A 22,259-nucleotide genomic window follows, 5' to 3' on the forward strand; every position below is an offset into this window, starting at 1 on the left:
GTCTTATAGGCCTGCTGACCAACATCGGAGATGACTTATAAATTAACTATAAAAATAGGCCTATAATATATATGAGTATGTGTAGGCCGACATTATTTGTTACTTCTTTATCTCCAATAAATTGGGCTACAATTCACTGATTTGAGATTGCGGACTTTCTTTATTATGCACGTAGTTAGTGACGATTATCCGGGCCTTGTCAAACTGCACGGTGAACACGTGAAGGCTGACAAATCCACCAAGCAAGGTACGATCTGCCGTGACCTTAGCAAGGGAACTTCCGGTGATAGTTTATGGCAGCGTCACGAAGTCATGTATCAACAACAGTTCGTCTGCTTTGTTAGTTGCTTGTCTCCGATATGAACAGAAAGACTTACGAGATTGATTGCTTTTGGAAAGTCTATGTATACTTTTGTCGGATATGGGCGGCTGCCACCGTTCTAGGTAAGTGTTGGACGCTGACTTGATATGTGGAGAAGTGTTGACGGTATCGGTGTCATTGGGTACAGTGTGAAGTGTTTATAAACGTGCGAGTGCCAGATTACGTTGTATGATTCTATGTTTTCTCTCCCCTATCCTCTTTATACGGTATCAGAATGTAATGAAAGAATGAGTATACAGGGAAGTTAAAGCTTTACACCGTTATAACTTAAAATTAAATCTCCATTATGTAATAATGAAAATGAATATAAAGGAAGAGAGTTTCAAAACAAATAAAGCCAACAGCAGGATTTGAACATAACAAGTGCAGGGCGAACTAAGTATAATGGCCTAATCATGACTTGCGTAGAATGAAATCACAGATAAGTGTATGAGTGTACATGGACCTGTAGTGACAGCATGATTAATTTGCTTTAAGAAATTAAGACATTTAACGAAGTTTTAAACTTGTGAAGTGAACCATGATGCATGAATTACTTTTTAACCTGTTACTTTCATTTTTTTTTTTTAATTTTTGTGTCATTTGAATTTTTAGTCCAAAAGTAAGAAACAAGATTCACTGTTAGTGCGGGTGAGTGTGACACACACCATCGGTTACGATGACATGTATAATTGTGCTTTCAGTCATACTATTGTGTGAGCCAATAACTGCTTTGGTACAGAGATCACCTGAGCTACAGTTGACAGCTGTAAGCCACACCTTCTAATTAATATCTGATGATTGTACAGGGTCACAGTATATAAGCACCACAAGGACAGTAGAGATTATGCAGTACATGTAGAATGCAATGTCAGAAGTTCTGTGCTGTACAGCATGTTTAATATGGGCTTAAAAGCATTTTCATAAAAACATGAATGTTTTCTTTATGACTGAGTAACCTATGTGTATCTGAAAACTGCACATGTGATGAGAATGCTCATCATAGCATTTTGTACATTTCAGTATGAGAGATATTTACATGTGTGTTGATTCATAATTACACTGATGATACCTGTACATTTACTCTACTCTCTGAAGATACTGGGACGTGTTCATCAAACAACTAGTCGTGTGTTACACATGCTTAGATTATTATTTGCTGTAATACTCATATTGAGAACTTTTGAAAATGGGGCCTCCGTGGCTCAGTTGGTTAGCCCGCTAGCGCAGCGCAATGACCCAGGAGTCTCTCACCAATGCGGTGGCTGTGAGTTCAAGTTCAGCTCATGCAAACTTCCTCTCCGGCCGTACGTGGGAAGGCCTTCAGCAACCTGCGGATGGTCGTGGGTTTCCCCCGGGCTCTGCGCTGTTTCCACCTGCCATAATGCTGGCCGCTGTCGTATAAGTGAAATATTCTTGAGCACGGCATAAAACACCAATCAGATAAATAAATAAATAACTTATGAAAATGGACATGTTTTTGCTGTGTGTGTGGAACAGCAGTTATATGGTGTCTGGGTGCAGACAGGTACGTGTACCAACTCTAGATTGTTGTCCCTGCGGTGTTGGAATCCAGTACTTGCTGATTTAGTTATTTTGCTTGTGAATGTTTATCAGCTGGTAATTTTTTCTCCTGCCCAGTTTGCTCCATCAAGAAACCTAATATTTTTTAAATATTTTTATTAGTGTTTGATTTCACACTAAAGAATTGTATCATTCATATGATGACAGTGAGATTTATAGATTTAGAAAAACAAACTGTGCCTAGAGTAAACCAAAGCGTCAGTGGACAGAGCTCCTGACATATAAAAGTCACAACCAAATAAGCAGTGTACATGTAGAAAGCGCCTGATAATGACAAAATAAAGTGCTCACATATTGAGTGAGAATGAGTTTTTTGTTTTTCTGAGTTACATGTACACTACTCATCCAAGTCTACATGTACATGTATAGTGCTACCCTGATCTGAAGTCTCTAATAGTATGAAGGCTGTGTAAGGTGAGTATGGGAGTGAATGGATTGAGGGAAGCAGACCCCCACGCAGGCAGTGACCTGATTGTGAGGTGAGAGTAGTTCTGAGGACAGAGATACTGCAGGTGTAGACAAACTGGTTATACACCCAGGCTATGAATGAGTCTCTTACAACTACATGATTACAGTATAGCCATTGATGGCTGACCTACATCAACTCCCTCATATTATGTCATCAGCTCACATTTGTTCTATGGTGTGTAAACCCAGCTGCTACAAGTCACCATGAACATCAGGTTTACACTCCCAAAATACTGTTACAATACTACATGTAAATCGGCAATAATAATCTCATTTGTGAAGAATTCTTGAGAATGGTGTTAGACCACATAGCAATATATAAAAAATAATTAATAAACTAAGACAGTGTGGTGTTCAGAACTTGGTATGGTTTACATATATTGTGTATTTTCAAGTTGTTTGTTATCCATGTTAAGGCCTGTATAAGTGAAATATTCTTGACTACAGTGTGAAACACTAATCAGATTATAAATGAAAATATGTCCACTGTGTATTGTCTTGCTGAACTTGCATGTAAGGTGAGATTGTTTTGTGTGGACACGGTCAGGTTTTCCTTACACCCATAACTGATAAGTATGGCTGCTGTATAACCTTGACAATGTTACTGCTGTCTGACATGGATTTCACACTGTAGAATATTTCATTGTTATATTTAGCCGGTTATAGGTTATATTGCAGCCAAGCTTATCAGTAATGGGTGTAAGGAAAACCTGACCGTTTGAAAATGCGTATGTACATTTATTCACCTTACACCAAGGTAATCTTTGTGTTACAGGTCTGTGGGGAATTGGAGTTGAGGCCCTATATTTTGGTCACTTGCTGGGGATCTACTTGATGTAAGCATTACATTTGTACCAAGGATAGCATAAAGGGCTTGTTCTTGGACATGAAATCTCTAGATTCCCCGACTTGCATTGTTCATAGGAGCTTATTGAGGATAAGTGTTTATTGTTGCTTGGTGGGCCATGTGCACACTGACACGGGGGAAGGTTTCTCAGCAACTTGTCAATGGTAGGTCTTTTCCCAGGGCACTCAGAAAGCTCTGAGGCTGTTATCATAAAAATGAAAAATGTTTATCTAGGGCTTCAAAGAGAACAGTGAAATAAATAATTAGCCAACCAAATTTATTTTTGTTCACCTACATTATGGTACAAGTTTTTGTATAATTTCTGTTTTATAGTGAGTTGCAAATTGTGTGTTATATGTTTATATTGTGATAGTTAGACTAAAGTATAGTTCTGATTTCTTGTTTTTACTTTTTTATTGTTTCAGAGTGCTTGCTGCTCTGTTGAGTTTCCTGGAGAGTGTCTTTTTGATAAATTATTTTATTATTATTTGTACAGAGTAAGTAAGACATACATCTGATTAGCATTTACATGTGAGCCTCTAAATGTAAATATACATACTTCATATCTACATATTTTAAATCATCATAAGAAAGTAAAACAGAAAGCATACATTTATGTATAGATACTGATGACATGCATGTATTAGGCTCAGATCTAGGCACTTTGTGGGTTCTGCAACCATAAACCTCACCAGTGTCATAAAGTGAAAAATTCCTGACAACCTCTGGAAACATGAATAAAATGAATACTTGAGAACAGAAAATGTACTGGGCTGTCAGATATAGTGCTTGTTCTTCTTCCAGTGAGACGTCCATGCGATGTTTGAGAGTGTGGGATGGCATATTGTGGCTGGATGACTGGAGGAAAGGCCTTCTCTATCTGGTGTTGGCCGTCCCGTGTTTTGTTCAGCCTCACCAAGTATGGATGGCTCTTATTTCAGGTAAACACTCCTCATTTATTTGCTCTGGACACTCTCTAAATAGGAACATCTATCTACTAGAACAAGGGAGTCCCAAGCCATGTATTCAAGAGAAATAACCCTTCTGTTGTTCCGTCATGGCTTGATGACTTTACAAGCACATCTACCAGTTTGAATAACTTATTTGGTTCAAGTATATTATCTGTTCAAGGGATTGAATTACCAGAGAATGACTGACAGAAGGCTGATCATTTGTCACCAGTATATTGCTGGATGATTGATTCCTTTAACGTTCAGTTACTGTGTGGTTATAAGCTCTTAGCAAGATCGCTATACTGGTGTGCTTGTCTCTTAGTGTGCTTGTCCCGTGGTGTGCTTGTCTCCCGGTGGGCTTGTCCCGTGGTGTGCTTGTCTCTTAGTGTGCTTGTCCCGTGGTGTGCTTGTCTCCCGGTGGGCTTGTCCCGTGGTGTGCTTGTCTCTTAGTGTGCTTGTCCCGTGGTGTGCTTGTCTCCCGGTGGGCTTGTCCCGTGGTGTGCTTGTCTCTTAGTGTGCTTGTCCCGTGGTGTGCTTGTCTCCCGGTGGGCTTGTCCCGTGGTGTGCTTGTCTCTTAGTGTGCTTGTCCCGTGGTGTGCTTGTCTCCCGGTGGGCTTGTCCCGTGGTGTGCTTGTCTCTTAGTGTGCTTGTCCCGTGGTGTACTTGTCTCCCGGTGGGCTTGTCCCGTGGTGTACTTGTCTCTTGGTGTGCTTGTCTCCTTGTGTGCTTGTCTCCTGGTGTGCATTTCTGTTGCGTGTGCTCATCTCCTGGCTTGCATTTCTGTTGGATGTACTTGTCTCTTGTGCTTGTCACCTCATGTGCTTATCTCCTGGCTTGCATTTCTGTTGAATGTGCTTGTCTCCTGGTGTGCTTGTCACCTCGTGTGCTTATCCTTCTGGTTTGCTTGTCTCCTCGTGTGCTTATTTTTCTGGTGTGCTTGTCACCTCGTGCTTATCTCCTGGCTTCTGTTGGATGTGCTTGTCACCTCGTGTGCTTATCTCTGGCTTGCATTTCTGTTGGATGTGCTTGTCTCCTGGTGTGCTTGTCACCTCGTGTGCTTATCTCTTGGCATGTATTTCTGTTGGATGTGCTTGTCTCCTGGTTTATATTTCTGTTGGATGTGCTTATCACCTCGTGTGCTTACATGTATCTCTGGCTTGCATTTCTGTTGGATGTACTTGTCTCCTGGTGTGCTTGTCAGCGCATGTGCTTATCTCCTGGCTTGCATTTCTGTTGTATGTGCTTGTCTCCTAGTGTGCCTGTCACCCCATGTGCTTATCTTTTGGCATGTATTTCTGTGGACGTGCTTGCCTCCGGGTGTGCCTGTCACCTCATGTGCTTATCTCCTGGGTTGCATTTCTGTTGGATGTGCTAGTCACCTCGTGTGGTTATCTCCTGGCTTATATTTCTGTTGGATGTGCTTGTCTCCTTGTGTTCTTATCTCTGGCTTGCATTTCTGTTTGATGTACTTGTGCTTATCCTCCTGGTGTGCTTGTCTCCTGCTGGGCTTGTCTCGTGTCGTGCCTCCTGGTATGCTTATCACTTGGCATGCTTGCCTCCTGAATAAAGACATTGTACATTACAGGGTGTATGCTAGCAGTTACTGGTGTGCTCTATGTGATTAAGACTGTCAAAACTCACAGGGAGCAGCGGCAGCGCTCAGCAGCTCAGAAACCCTCGTATGACAGGTAAGACAGCTGTCTATACACAACCAGGTGGAAGCAGGTCTGTAAGCTGATGTGCGGGTTGATTTTTGTACGGGATGTTACAGTTACTGTGAAGTTGAGCTTGGTACTTTGAAAAGGTACCTGTGTAACTTCCAAGTCAGAACAAGAGCTACATTTGTGAAATTCAAGCTCATTTATGAAAAAAAAAAGCTAAAAACTACATTAGTTACCAGTATCAGTATTATGCCATATGTTTTATATGTTGAAAATTTAGGAATACCTCGGAAATCATGGCTTGAAGTTCATGTACGGTATGGCATTAGCTGGTTTATAGTTAATACACTTTTCATCAAGAGGTTTGCATTTGTGTCTAGAATATGCAAACCATGATGAAGAAGCCAGAATGTGCACTGTCTGTGTCTTGTTCTTTTCACAGATTTGATGAGGTTCCCAATGATGAGATTGAGGACAGCATCATCAACCCTATCAGCTCTGTGTCTGTCATGTCCTCAGTGGCTGAACAACCAGAAATACTGAATGTCTGAGCAAGCTGCCAGGCCAGGAGGTGGGTCTGCGTAGAGGACGAGAGAGGGAGGGGTTATGTGGAAGGCACCTGTCCTCAGGCAAATTACTCTGAATCCAGCACATGATACATTTATGATACATGTACTGGACAAATACTTCCATGTTACATACACGAGTAGATGAGTGACACCCACATACATGTACAAGTATAGTATAGAAGCAGTGTGTGCATGCCAGGCAGCTGCACAGCACTTGGTGTGCATGCCAGGCAGCTGCACAGCACTTGGTGTGCATGCCAGGCAGCTGTACAGCACTTGGTGTGCATGCCAGACAGGTGTACAGCACTTGGTGTGCATGCCAGTCCGCTGTACAGCACTTGGTGTGCGTGCCAGGCAGCTGTACAGCACTTGGTGTGCATGCCAGGCAGCTGTACAGCACTTAGTGTGCATGCCAGACAGGTGTACAGCACTTGGTGTGCATGCCAGTCCGCTGTACAGCACTCGGTGTGCGTGCCAGGCAGCTGTACAGCACTTGGTGTGCATGCCAGACAGGTGTACAGCACTTGGTGTGCGTGCCAGGCAGCTGTACAGCACTTAGTGTGCATGCCAGACAGGTGTACAGCACTTTGTGTGCATGTCAGGCAGGTGTACAGCACTTGGTGTGCATGCCAGGCAGCTGTACAGCACTTGGTGTGCATGCCAGGCAGGTGCACAGCACTTAGTGTGAATGCCAGACAGGTATACAGCACTTAGTGTGCATGCCAGGCAGGTGTACAGCACAGTGTGCATGCCAGGTAGGTCTACAGCACTTGGTGTGCATGCCAGGCAGCTGTACAGCACTCAATATACATGCCAGGTAGGTGTACAGCACTTGGTGTGCATGCCAGGTAGCTGTACAACACTCGGTGTGCATGCCAGACAGCTGTACAGCACTCACTGTGCATGCCTGGCATGTGTACAGCACTTAGTACATACATGTACTTATACTTATAGAATGTACCTTGCCATTATATAGTGACATGGAGTAAGATGACAAAGGTATGTAAATACATCAGGTTGTGCATTAATAGTTAGTAGGTGGAATAGCTGTGGAGTGGTTCACATGTAACTGTGTATCAAGAAAGTGCTAATAATCTAGATTTACATGAAAGTAACTGTACCAGTGCTGAGTCCTACAGGGTTTGTGGGGTTTTCATGAGTCCTACAGGGTTTGTGGGGTTTTAATGAGTCCTACAGGGTTTGTGGGGTTTTGATGAGTCCTACAGGGTATGTGGGGTTTGAGTCCTAAAGGGTATGTTGTGCTTGAATGAGTCCTACAGGGTTTGTGAGGTTTTAGTGAGTTCTACAGGGTTTGTGGGGTTTTGATGAGTCCTACAGGGTATGTGGGGTTTGAGTCCTAAAGGGTATGTTGTGCTTGAATGAGTCTTACAGGGTTTGTGGGGTTTTAGTGAGTCCTACAGGGTATGTGGGGTTTGAGTCCTACAGGGTATGTGTGGTTTGAGTCCTACAGGGTATGTTGGGCTTGAATGAGTCTTACTAAAATAAACCTTATGGAAATCCAGTGTAGAGCTTTTGACTGTAGCTGTTGTCTTGTATGGGTCAGTGTAAAGCTGGTCATGGCTTCTGAATCAGATCCTGTACACTGGCAACAGTGACTTAAGACTAACCATTCCTGGCCTGCATTTCCTGTCTCCCTAGTCAAAATTCTGAGGAGGTTCACATCTTTCTGTTGACATGTGCAGAAGTACATATATTCACCTGATGAAATCTAACATATCAAGGTAGATATGAATTTCTGGTGAAAGGAAAAAAAAACCAAAAAGAACCATTTGTGAAACATCAACTGGTCAGTGTAAATTGTTGAACTTATGTAGTATATATGTTGCAGATATGTGCACATGCATGCAGAGTAATGTGTAGATGAAATGAACACTTGACATTTGTGCACCTTGTGATGATCTGGAAATGCACTCTATGCTGTACATGTATAAATTATATTATCGAGTGTTGATGTTGGACCACCAAGAAGCCGAAATTTGAATGATCACATGGCATCTCAAACATGTACGCGTATTAAGGTGCCTTGGTATATTGACTCCCTCCATGTTGTCATGCTGTGTATACAGGATATATGTCCAGTGAACAGTAAGATGTCCGCAGAAAAGTTACATTGTGCTTTTGTATTCACATATGTCATCAGTATTTTCATCAGCATTGTTACCATGATTCTTCCAGCTGCATTTCCTCTTCTCTATGGCGCCATTTATTTATCAGCCATGTTTATTAACAGTTGTTCAAATCATCAGGTTTGAGTACTCTTTTTACTGTGTGTTTTTACAGCCTGTTTTGTGCAGTTATTGCTGCAGTCTAAAGTCTTTTGGCCCTGCCATTCTTTTCTATTTTGTAGTTTTGTTTTGATATACTCCAAAATATATGTACTTATATTTTTTATGGGGATCTGGCACTCAGATATTGTCTCTTTAGTATTGTGGTATATTTTGTTTTTGTTAGTACAAATTGTTATGTATAGCTTGAGAAGAAGGACGATGGGAAAGTGATAAAGCTTTAGACGCATATATGTACGCTAGAATAAGATTGAACAATTGCCTACATTGCTACGGTTTTGTAACTATGCAAATTGTCAGACACCTGAGATTATGTGCATATCTATGTGTAATTAATTAGTGCTATAATTAATAATATAATGCTATAATACCAAGTGTGAATATTTAAATCTGGTTTATCAGTGACAGTCTGTGTAGAAGGTTTCAAGTGTGTACATTGCTGCATGCAGCTACCATATGACTTCAGCTCAATACTTAAGAAGTGTTTGATTGAAATTTGAATGAAGTGAAGGAGTTAATCACAGACTTTGAATGTTTTATTTTTGAATGTAGGGGCCAAGTTTGGTCAGAATTCTACCCAGAAGTGAACGATGAGGGTATGCAGTTGATGATGACTATGATGTGCAGTTGTGCTTGTGTGGATGTAGAGATGATGGCAAGGGAGACAACCCTGCACACATCTCGCCAGTAGGCCTGCATGCCATCTATAGTATGTCATTATATTGAATTTACAAGTAGATGTAAAATCAGTTAGAACACTGTGTAGATAAATACTGAGAGACTGTGTAAAGGTGGCTCTCTGTTGGAAACTTGCTCATGTCACTTCTCTTATTTTTTCTCAAAAAAATTTGTAGGACTTGTCTCTCCAAACTAGAACATATACATGTAATGGAATATGTGTAAATACTGTAATACCTGTGGCTCATGTTCCCTTAGCCCAAGGATGCCACCTTAAGGGTAAAGTGTGCTGAACATAGAGATCATGAAAGCCAATGATGCATAATTCTACTGGTATGAAGTTGGTGCCAGAAAGTAATCAAGAAAGGTTTTCCTTGTATGAAGATGAAATAATACATGTATTATTATAAGTAATTTGCGGGTAAAATCTCCTTCAGCAATAACCTAGGAATCCTCTACAGTATTGTGCTGCGTTACATGTACATGTATTAACTGCACGTAACTATACATGCAACATGGCCTGCTTGAATGACTCATTGTCACAGATTTATGACCAAACTATGCAATACCTGTGTTCAGGGTAAGTTCAGTTGTATCATTTTGTTGTTTAAAACTATGTTGTTTAAAACTAAAGACAACTTTTGTTGTTTAAAACTATTTTTGTGCATTTATGCATTGTGGCACTCCTGTCCAATCTGTTGATGGCCTACTTAATGCATGTCATGTGAAGAACTGCCAGCCCTGTCCAATCTTTTGGTGACCTACTTAATACATGTCATGTGAAGAACTGCCATCCCTGTCCAATCTGTTGATGACCTACTTTATACATGTCATGTTAAGAACTGCCATCCCTGTCAAATCTGTTGATGACCTACTTAATACATGTCATGAGAAGAACTGCCATCCCTGTCCAATCTGTTGATGGCCTGCTTAATACATGTCATGTGAAGAACTGCCATCCCTGTCCAATCTGTTGATGACTTGCTTAATACATGTCATGTGAAGAACTGCCATCCCTGTCCAGTCTTTTGATGGCCTGCTTAATACATGTCATGTGAAGAACTGCCATCCCTGTCCAATCTGTTGATGGCCTGCTTAATACATGTCATGTGAAGAACTGCCATCCCTGTCCAATCTTTTGGTGACCTACTTAATACATGTCATGTGAAGAACTGCCATCCCTGTCCAATCTTTTGGTGACCTACTTAATACATGTCATGTGAAGAACTGCCATCCCTGTCCAATCTTTTGATGACCTACTTAATACATGTCATGTGAAGAACTGCCATCCTTGTCCAATCTGTTGATTGTCTACTTTATACATGTCATGTGAAGAACTGCCATCCCTGTCCAATCTGTTGGTGACCTACTTAATACATGTCATGTGAAGAACTGTCATCCCTGTCCAATCTTTTGGTGACCTACTTAATACATGTCATGTGAAGAACTGCCATCCCTGTCCAATCTTTTGGTGACCTACTTAATACATGTCATGTGAAGAACTGCCATCCTTGTCCAATCTGTTGATTGTCTACTTTATACATGTCATGTGAAGAACTGCCATCCCTGTCCAATCTGTTGGTGACCTACTTAATACATGTCATGTGAAGAACTGTCATCCCTGTCCAATCTTTTGGTGACCTACTTAATACATGTCATGTGAAGAACTGCCATCCCTGTCCAATCTTTTGATGACCTACTTAATACATGTCATGTGAAGAACTGCCATCCTTGTCCAATCTGTTGATTGTGTACTTTATACATGTCATGTGAAGAACTGCCATCCCTGTCCAATCTGTTGGTGACCTACTTAATACATGTCATGTGAAGAACTGCCATCCCTGTCCAATCTGTTAATGACCTACTTAATACATGTCATGTGAAGAACTGCCATCCCTGTCCAATCTTTTGGTGACCTACTTAATACATGTCATGTGAAGAACTGCCATCCCTGTTCAATCTGTTGATTGCCTACTTTATACATGTCATGTGAAGAACTGCCATCCCTGTCCAATCTTTTGGTGACCTACTTAATACATGTCATGTGAAGAACTGCCATCCCTGTCCAATCTTTTGGTGACCTACTTAATACATGTCATGTGAAGAACTGCCATCCCTGTCCAATCTGTTGATTGCCTACTTTATACATGTCATGTGAAGAACTGCCATCCTTGTCCAATCTTTTGGTGACCTACTTAATACATGTCATGTGAAGAACTGCCATCCCATCCCTGTCCAGTCTTTTGGTGACCTATGGTACCTGAACTTCTTATGTACAGTATGAGTACCTATCATAGAAATGATCTATATTTTTGCTGTTGTTTTAATATTCACAGAATACACAAGTATGTTTTACTCCATCAGACTTAGCAGCTGAAAGTGGCAGTTTGCAGTCTGGTATGTACATTGTAGGAAGTCCAAAACAACATTAGTGGCTGTTGAAGGAGGCTGTAGAAGTTGATTAGCAGATTGAAATCTTACATATTCCTGACAGTGTTTACCAGTGCATGTTTAAAGTGTTGATCTTTGAAACAAGCACTATCATCATTGATTTTGATTCTATGTGTAGTGCGCCTTGGTTTCTCACTGCAATATTCATGGTCTCTTCCCACATGGACCATTGTTTTTTGAATTGATTTTGATTCCATGTGTAATGCACCTTGGTTTCTCACTGCAATATTCATGGTCTCTTCCCACATGGATCATTGTTTTTTGAGCCTGTGTACCACAAGAGCTTTCTGGGTCTTCCATACATGTAGCTACAAGATATGCTTGCAAGTTTTTTGATTATCTGTGCATTTCTCATGGTTGTGAAATAAATGAAGTTTGCTTGACCAGTCTTCACAAATTTGTTTATCTTATGTGTGAGTAGGCTGTAAATAAAGTTACAACTTTCTCAGGTGTGGTTAATTAGTTTTTGTTTAAGAAAGCTAGTCATTCTGTCGCTGGATACAAGCGAGTCATCCTGTCATTGGATAGAGCGAGTCATCCTGTCACTGGATAGAGCGAGTCATCATATCTCTGGATAGAATGAATCCTGTCACTGGATGGAGTGAGTCGTTTCTCTGGATACAGCGAGTCACCCTGTCACTGGATGGAGTGAGTCATCCTGTCGCTGGATACAGCGAGTCATCCTGTTACTGGATATTACGAGTCATCGTGTCTCTGGATACAGTGAGTCATCGTGTCACAGGATACAACGAGTCATCTTGTCACTGGATATAGCGAGTCATCTGGAGACTGGATACAGCTAGTCATCTAGAGACTGGATACAGCGAGTCATTCTGAGACTGGATGCAAGTTGTCATCCTGTCACTAATTACTACAAATAATCATTCTGTCACTGGATACAGCGAGTCATCTGGAGACTTGATCCTGAGGCTGGATGCAAGTTGCCATCCTGTCACTAGTAATTACAAATAATCATTCTGTCACTGGATACAGCGAGTCATCCGGAGATTGGATACAGTGAGTCATCCTGAAGCTGGATGCAAGTTGCCATCCTGTCACTAATTACAGATAGTCAACATGTCACTGGATATGGTGAGTCATCATCCTGTCATGGGATTGGGTGAGTCATCATCCTGTCTCTGGATAGGGTCAGTCATTCTGTCACTGGATAGGATCAGTCATCATCCTGTCTCTGGATAGGGTCAGTCCATTCTGTCACTGGATTAGGTGAGTCATCATCTTTTTCTGGATAGGGTCAGTCATTCTGTCAATGGATAAGATGAGTCATTATCCTGTCTTTTGATAGGGTGAGCCATCATCCTGTCACTGGATTGTGTGAGCCATCATCCTGTCTCTGGATAAGGTCAGTCATTCTGTCACTGGATAGGATGAGTCATTATCCTGTCTTTGGGTAGGGTGAGCCATCATCCTGTCACTGGATTGGGTGAGTCATTATCCTGTCTCTGATTGGGTGAGTCATTATCCTGTCTCTGGATAGGGGTCAGTCATTCTGTCACTGGATTGGATGAGTCATTATCCTGTCACTGGATTGGTGAGTCATTATCCTGTCTCTGGATTGGGTGAGTCATTATCCTGTCCTCTGGATTGGGTGAGTCATCATCCTGTCTCTGGATAGGGTCAGTCATTCTGTCACTGGATTGGGTGAGTCATTATCCTGTCTTTGGATAGGGTGAGCCATCATCCTGTCACTGGATTGGGTGAGTCATTATCCTGTCTCTGGATTGGGTGAGTCATTATCCTGTCTCTGGATAGGGTCCAGTCATTATCCTGTCTTTGGATAGGGTGAGCCATCATCCTGTCACTGGATAGGGTCAGTCATTATCCTGTCTTTGGATAGGTGAGCCATCATCCTGTCACTGGATTGGGTGAGTCATTATCCTGTCTCTGGATTGGGTGAGGCATTACCCTGTCTCTGGATAGGGTCAGTCATTCTGTCACTGGATTGGGTGAGTCATTATCCTGTCACTGGATTGGGTCAGTCCATTCTGTCACTGGATTAGGTGAGTCATCATCTTTTCTGGATAGGGTCAGTCATTCTGTCAATGGATAAGATGAGTCATTATCCTGTCTTTTGATAGGGTGAGCCATCATCCTGTCACTGGATTGTGTGAGCCATCATCCTGTCTCTGGATAAGGTCAGTCATTCTGTCACTGGATAGGATGAGTCATTATCCTGTCTTTGGATAGGGTGAGCCATCATCCTGTCACTGGATTGGTGAGTCATTATCCTGTCTCTGGATTGGGTGAGTCATCATCCTGTCTCTGGATAGGGTCAGTCATTCTGTCACTGGATTGGGTGAGTCATTATCCTGTCTTTGGATAGGGTGAGCCATCATCCTGTCACTGGATTGGGTGAGTCATTATCCTGTCTCTGGATTGGGTGAGTCATTATCCTGTCTCTGGATAGGGTCAGTCATTATCCTGTCTTTGGATAGGGTGAGCCATCATCCTGTCACTGGATTGGGTGAGTCATTATCCTGTCTCTGGATTGGGTGAGGCATTACCCTGTCTCTGGATAGGGTCAGTCATTCTGTCACTGGATTGGGTGAGTCATTATCCTGTCACTGGATTGGGTGAGTCATTATCCTGTGAGTCATTATCGTGTCTCTGGATTGGGTGAGTCATTATCCTGTCTATGGATTGGGTGAGTCATCATCCTGTCTCTGGATAGGGTCAGTCATTCTGTCACTGGATTGGGTGAGTCATTATCCTGTCTCTGGATTGGGTGAGCCATCATCCTGTCACTGGATTGGGTGAGTCATTATCCTGCCTCTGGATTGGGTGAATCATCATTCTGTCCTTGGATAGGATGACTCATTATCCTGTCTTTGGATAGGGTGAGCCATCATCCTGTCACTGGATTGGGTGAGTCATTATCCTGTCTCTGGATTGGGAAAGTCTTCACCCTGTGACTGGATGTGGTAGGTCGTCATCCTGTCACTGGATGCAGTATTCTGGAGGGGCAGCAGGACAAATATCTGTACACTGTGAACAGAATGGCCCATGCAAGGAGACTATCACCAGGTCACTGAGGTAATGTTGAAAGTGCTGTTATATGTATGCTGCACCTGAAGAAACCAACCGAAGTGAGACTATACTTCAAGAAACCAACAAAATTACCTCAGTTTACCCAGACGTTAACCTTGATGACATCAGCGAAACTTGCAGATGAATAAGGTGTCAAAGGTGTCAAAGAATTGTGGAATAATGTGTGCGTGTGCCTGGTACTGGTAGGAAATCTCCCCTCTCCAGCAGTGTGGGGTGTGCCTGGTACTGGTAGGATATCTCCCTTCTCCAGCAGTGTGGGTGTGCCTGGTACTGGTAGGATATCTCCCCTCTCCAGCAGTGTGGGGTGTGCCTGGTACTGGTAGGACATCTCCCCTCTCTAGCAGTGTGGGTGTGCCTGGTACTGGTAGGATATTTCCCCTCTCCAGCAGTGTGGGGTGTGCCTGGTACTGGTAGGATATCTCCCCTCTCCAGCAGTGTGGGTGTGCCTGGTACTGGTGGGATATCTCCCCTCTCCAGCAGTGTGGGGTGTGCCTGGTACTGGTAGGACATCTCCCCTCTCCAGCAGTGTGGGTGTGCCTGGTACTGGTAGGATATCTCCCCTCTCCAGCAGTGTGAGTTTGCCTGGTACTGGTAGGACATCTCCCCTCCCCAGCAGTGTGAGGTGTGCCTGGTACTGGTAGGATATCTCCCCTCTCCAGCAGTGTGGGTGTGCCTGGTACTGGTAGGATATCTCCCCTCTCCAGCAGTGTGGGATGTGCCTGGTACTGGTAGGATATCTCCCCTCCCCAGCAGTGTGGGTGTGCCTGGTACTGGTAGGACATCTCCCCTCTCCAGCAGTGTGGGTGTGCCTGGTACTGGTAGGATATCTCCCCTCTCCAGCAGTGTGGGGTGTGCCTGGTAATGGTAGGACATCTCCTCTCTCCAGCAGTGTGTGTGTGTGCCTGGTACTGGTAGGATATCTCCCCTCGCCAGCAGTGTGTGTGTGCCTGGTACTGGTAGGATATCTCCCCTCGCCAGCAGTGTGTGTGTGCCTGGTACTGGTAGGATATCTCCCCTCTCCAGCAGTGTGTGGGTGTGCCTGGTACTGGTAGGATATCTCCCCTCTCCAGCAGTGTGGGTGTGCCTGGTACTGGTAGGATATCTCCCCTCTCCAGCAGTGTGGATGTGCCTGGTACTGGTAGGATATCTCCCCTCTCCAGCAGTGTGGGTGTGCCTGGTACTGGTAGGATATCTCCCCTCTCCAGCAGTGTGAGTGTGCCTGGTACTGGTAGGATATCTCCCTCTCCAGCAGTGTGTGTGTGCCTGGTACTGGTAGGATATCTCCCCTCTCCAGCAGTGTGGGTGTCAGGGGTACTTTCCTGACACAGAGCTACTGTTATAGATTTGGATTTTTGTAACTGGATGTTTGACAGACAACACAAGGTCCTATTGGTTTCCAGTTCCAGAGGGGTGATAGGTTTACAAGAATCATTTTCCAGGACTTTTTTTTTTTGAACACAATTTATTCCACAGATTTCAAGTTTCGTACATGAGTTACAGATCAAGTTTGAATTTTGGGCCATTTCAAACATTCTGAACCAAATAATGGTCTGTTTGTGTTGATGGACTTTGACATAGATATTATTCTGACGGCTCAAACTGGGAGGGAACAGGTCTTGAAATGTACGCCAGTGTAAAAGTGTGAGACACCGAGCAGATCCTGGGGGAAACCCATGACCATCTGCAGGTTGCTGCAGGCCTTCCCATGCATAACCAGAGACGAAACCAGTCTGAGTTGGACTTCAGCTCACAGTGAGCACATTACTCAGAGACCCATGGGTCCTTCTGCTGCGCTATAGCACGCTCACTACTGCCACACCAAGGCACAACAATGCTCGTTTTCATCGCATTCTTCTACTATACTTCCTCCATAACCAGATTTTAAACTTGGTGCAGAACGGACAAGTACATCACAAAAAAAATACAGCACTCCTGTATTTGTTTCAATTCTTTATTTGCATTTCAAAGACATTTGACACAAAATATACAAATAGGTCTAACTGCCAAGGGGAGATAATGTAAGTGGCCATATGAATGGGAATGTGTAAAGTCTGACTACCTCTGGTGGCAGAAATAGGCATTTTCCGAAAGTCCTCTGCTGTCCTCATAAATAAACTGACTTGCCCTCAACAGGCTGCAGAACAACCCAACATATAATATCCATTTTGGCTGGCTACCAATGCAAATGCAATAAGGCATCTATTTTAAGCATTTTGAAAGCATCTACTGTAATTAAATTCAGGCCATTACAATTGGAGAACTAATTCGGCGGCAGTCTCAGAAAACGTACATTCTACACAGTGTCCCACAAAGCTTTTTGACTCCCTGGCTAGGCTGTGATATAAAACTGCACATTACACCTACACTGCCCACTGGCACACACACGTACAAAACCTACATGGGACAAACCAACAACATCAAAATGTAAAAGAATTTTAAGCTGCATCAAGATATAGCTTAGCATGTCAGAATGGTGCTCTGCAACTAAAATCCTTTAACAGTCATGGTGCTCACTCAAAGCGTGACACCATTTCAAGTAAAACAGGCTTGGGTGGATGAGTGAGAGTACATTCAGTGAAGGTAATGAGAGAATAACATTTAAAAAGTTAAAGTAGTGTCTGGATGAAGTGGTTAAAAATCTACCTCACTGAGATCAAAGTGTGCTGTGTCAGATCTACAACTTGTGACAACATCGACATATATAATACCATATGAAAATAGTCTTCTGACCATGCTGCCTGTTATCAATGAAGTACACTCTGCCATATGACTGAAGGGCAATGGACAGGGCTGTGGGGACCACCCCTCGCACCAGCAGGCTGTCACCAAGGACCATGTGTGCGACTCGTGTTCTGCTTCGTGTAGCAGAACATGAAGGAAAACCTTGATTTACTCACTTCATGAAGCTGATTTATAAGGTCAATAAAATTTGATGCATTCTCTTCACAAAACTCGATCATATAGTCTACTCAAATTAAAAAATGCAACAAACTGGTTATTTAATATTCCTTCTTTGTTGCCACTATTTTAAAACATTCCACACACAATTTTACTTGATTTGTGAAAAAACAAATTATCGGCAAAAACAAAGCAAAAAAAAACCTGTGCAAAATCTGACTGAAATACAAGATTGTAAGCAGGATTTTAATATCAAAGTTGAGGTTAGCTTGTTGACATTGATCTAAACAAGCATCTGGCCACTACCACAAGGAAAGCTGGTCAGAGAATACTGAGCTGGTCAGTGGCAGTGTGTGTGGTCTGGCAAGATGGTCACCAGTCGGTCACTATACTGTGTGACCATAAAGTGACCAGCTTTCACAAGAGCAACACTTTTACTATGAATGCTACTTTTACAGACTATAGTCACAGGACAGCTAAAACAGAACATCTAAGAAGCTGCATCAAGCAAAAATCTGATAATTATAGACAAAAAAATACTTCCTTTGAAGCATAACTAAAATAAAACACATCCCCTGATTTGTTTGTCCATAAAAAAAGTTTTGTTCCCTTTGTGTCATTCCTCAATCCCCCTAACGCATCCCCACATAGTTTATCCCCAAAACATCTCTCACAGATTTCCCATTAAGCTATCTTGTACTGTAGTCTCCATGAGGAAATGTCGCATCATAAAACTGTTCTAGAGTCCCTGAACATCATGAACAATCACATTTGTGAGATGGTATGTCTGGAATCCTCCCCTCTTGTACAACCTTAATTCTTTGTACAAACTATTTTTTGTTTACTTCAAAGATTCTATCAAACTGGTCATCAAATCTTTCTGAAATTCATGCAAAATGAAAATGACAATTAAAATATACAAACTAAGGCATCTGGTCCCAAAATGATGTCAGCTTTAGTGTACTTATCCTAGTTCTTGAGGTTACTTCGTGCCTTTGATGTTAACATGTCGCACACTAGAAAATGTCATTTCATAAATGAATTTCTCTTTAATAATCTGAGATACATTATGTTGCAGGAAAAGCAAATGTAACTGCTGGCCAATGAAATGCTTCATCAGTCTAACGCTAAGAGCAACCCTGTCAACCCTCCTCTCCGAGAAGACTACGCCAGTATATCCCCTGTCCCAGCCATACCTCTCCCATCTCCCAACCACGCCCCTTTTCCATCTCCCAGCCACGCCCTTTTTCCGTCTCCCAATCACACACCTTTTCCATCTCCCAGCCACACACCTGTTCATCTTCCAGCCACACCCTTTTTCCCCTCACCCAATGACATCCCCTTCCACCTCCCAGCAACACTCCCTTCCTCCTCCAGTGCCACCTCATACCTATACACTTTTATCCACAACTCAACTCTTGGGACTTAACTGACTATACGCCTTGAAGGAAATCTTGATTGATAACTGAATCTCGACCAATCTCAGCATTAAGGAGACTTCACATGATCTGTTTTGATGCAAATCTCATGGAGAAAATAACCAGACTTCCTATGTACAAAATTGATGAATTTTAATGTTTCTGAAACAACTATTGGGTTTGAAAGCATTGCACAAGACATAAAAATTTCCCCAAAGTGTTTCTATTCTGATAATATTAATGTGTACCATGATATGTTAGTTGCTGAATGGGGTGATGTGTGCATGCACTAAAATGTGGGGCTCCCTGGAGAGTTTGTGGAGGGAAGGAGAAATCCATGTGACAACCGTTCCCTGCCTGCTCCTCCATCCAACAATCTGTGCCTACCCGCCCACTATCTCAATTTGCTGTGGTTATTGGTTGACGGCCTGTTTGCCCCGGATGTGGGTAGGGGCATCTCAAGCTCCACAAAGAGGGGGAAGTGGTCAGAGGGAACGTGGGGATGAGGACAGCCCAGGATTTTGTTGTCCTTGAACCAGTCTTCCTCCAGAGGCCCAAGCACGCCCAGACAGTTCATGAAGTCCCGCGAGTAGAAGATGTAGTCAATCAGCCCTTTGAAGTCAAACCTACAAGTAGAAACCAGCAGAGACACCGTCACAAAAAACAGCATGTGACAGAGGTACTTAGGTCATGTTTTAAGTAAAATCAGGAGTATTTCATTTATCATGTAACCCACACACTTACACTTAGAGGATACAACCCTACATATATCCCCACAGGTAGATCTTGCTGACAGATCTTAACACCTCATTGATGAAAGGGGTCTCATTCAGAGATTCAAGATTTTAACATTCCCTCAATACAGCACTAATTATTTAAACATAATACCACAACGTAATCGGTCATTTAGTTCACAGTGATGACCTACGTATAGTTTGTGTGAGGCATGATGTCATTGTCATAGGCCCGTGCCAGCCGGAAGTCATGGGTTAGGGCTTCCTTGTTGTCCGTGAAGTTCAGCTTCTGCAGGCAGGATTCGTACCCCATGTCCTTGAAGTCCATATGGTTGAAAGGAACTTTACTACTGGTCAAGTATTCAACAACACCTGAAAATAATGACATTCTTCTTTAACAAGACTGCAATTTATGCATGATTTATACAACACTGTTCTACAATAAGTGGAAATATTTGGATGTTTGTGATCATTCCAATTTACATGACCATTAAATAACTCATTATCTTAACCACTGGGTCTCCAATCGGCCGAATATGCACAGAACAACAGCCCAGACAGATTTGACAGGCATTCAGTGTTGTGCTGTTGAACTGTGTCACAGCAAAGGAGTCTGACAGATGGAGGACTGGGGCACACTTACACGCATAGAGTATCCTTATATCTGACATGTCATTGACCATTACAGATATTCACTTTAAAGCCACTTGGTGTGTATAGTTTGTGTATATGGTGGGCTTCAATGTAAGCATACAATCACTTACACAGCCCTATGAAAGTCGTACACAGCTTGTCAACATGGCCTCAAGAACTCGGGAGGCAGATATGAAAACACTCAGTATCCTTAAGATTGAAAGACAAGTATCACAGCCAAAAATGCGAAGTATCATAACCAAAAATGAGAAGCATCATAACCACAAACGAGAAGCATCATAACCAAAAATGAGAAGCATCATAACCAATATGAGAAGCATCATAACCAAAAATGAGAAGCATCATAACCAAAAATGAGAAGCATCATAACCACAAACGAGAAGCATCATAACCAAAATGAGAAGCATCATAACCAAAAATGAGAAGCATCATAACCAAAAATGAGAAGCACCATAACCAAAATGAGAAGCATCATAACCATAAACGAGAAGCATCAAAACCAAAAATGAGAAGGATCATAACCAAAATGAGAAGCATCATAACCAAGCAGCACAAGTCACCCCTAAAAAATGACATTTACATGCAAATCTTCAACCTTTTCAACCACTTAAACACTTTTGTCAGTGGAATTTATGCAAACAATTATTATGAAAATGAAGCTAAAAATGATTTGTGTCATTAAAGTTGCAAACTTCATAAAACTGCAAATTATTTCTCTACACCTATCGTTCTATCAGAATGTTTCAAAATACCGGCTGCAGAGGCTGTTGAAAAGGTTGAAGAATTAGGGCAATGATGGGTTAGTAGATGTGAGGTAAGTTTAGAGAGGTCATGGGTGATGATGAGGACTTACCTGAGTCAGGTAGAGAGTTGAGATCACCGCAGAGGATGAGCGGGGTGGAGTTGACGGATATGGGTTGACTAGTAGAGACTGTGCCTCGGGCATCCTCGATGATGTTCTTCAGCTCCCACATCAACATCATCGTCTGGATGAGCTTAACGTCGCTGAACTCAGGGTCCCAGTGGATGTGAGCGGTGGCCACTAGGATGGGCTGGCGCAGCTGAGCCTCAGTAGGGGCACCTGTAAACAGCAAACAACCATTATACACCAATTCCCAGGACAACAGTAGACTATGGCAATGCACAATGCCAAGCTATCTGTCAAAAATTATTCTCGTTAATATGTAAAGCTGTTACAAAGAAAGTTTGGTGCCAAACATAACCGTGAGGAAAAACAGGCATGTGGAAAAATTGACATACAGATTTTCTGAAAAATTAGAAAAAGTCTCCCAGATACATATGTAGACAAAAATACATGCAGACAGACACACATGTAGACAAGAATACACGTAGACAGACTCATATAGACAAGAATACACACAGATAGTCACTCGTGTAGGCAAGAAAATGTGTAGACTATAAGACATATGTAGACAAAAATACATGTAGATAGACACTTGTGTAGACAAGAATACATGTAGACAGACACTCATATAGACAAGAATACTTGCAGGCAGACACTCGTATAGACAATAATACATGTAGATAGACACTTGTGTAGACAAGAATATGTGTAGACAGACACTCACAGACAAATATACATGTAGA

At 42.4% G+C, this 22,259-nt stretch overlaps 2 protein-coding genes across 3 annotated transcripts in view; one reads left to right on the forward strand and one right to left on the reverse strand.

Moving 5' to 3' along the window:
- Positions 1 to 293: 293 nt before the first annotated feature.
- LOC135468919 (uncharacterized) lies at positions 294 to 12,261 on the forward strand. Its single transcript, XM_064747412.1, has 7 exons — positions 294 to 444; positions 3,189 to 3,249; positions 3,686 to 3,757; positions 4,065 to 4,201; positions 5,799 to 5,901; positions 6,317 to 6,445; positions 9,302 to 12,261. Exons 1-6 carry the CDS (start codon positions 360 to 362, stop codon positions 6,423 to 6,425), a joined length of 567 nt encoding a protein of 188 aa, XP_064603482.1. The 5' UTR covers positions 294 to 359; the 3' UTR covers positions 6,426 to 6,445; positions 9,302 to 12,261.
- A 4,629-nt stretch (positions 12,262 to 16,890) lies between these two features.
- Positions 16,891 to 22,259, reverse strand: part of LOC135461735 (uncharacterized) — a 30,716-nt gene continuing 25,347 nt past the window's right edge. For both annotated transcript variants that reach the window (XM_064738959.1, XM_064738958.1), the window contains exons 7-9: positions 21,505 to 21,732; positions 20,192 to 20,369; positions 16,891 to 19,889 (exon numbers count right to left, since the gene is read on the reverse strand). In XM_064738959.1, coding sequence (XP_064595029.1) covers positions 19,658 to 19,889; positions 20,192 to 20,369; positions 21,505 to 21,732 — 638 coding nt within the window. In that variant the 3' untranslated portion in view covers positions 16,891 to 19,657. The remainder of the gene's footprint in view (positions 19,890 to 20,191; positions 20,370 to 21,504; positions 21,733 to 22,259) is intronic.

This window comes from Liolophura sinensis, chromosome 1 (assembly GCF_032854445.1).
Source record: "Liolophura sinensis isolate JHLJ2023 chromosome 1, CUHK_Ljap_v2, whole genome shotgun sequence".
Taxonomy (NCBI): Eukaryota; Metazoa; Mollusca; class Polyplacophora; order Chitonida; family Chitonidae; genus Liolophura; species Liolophura sinensis.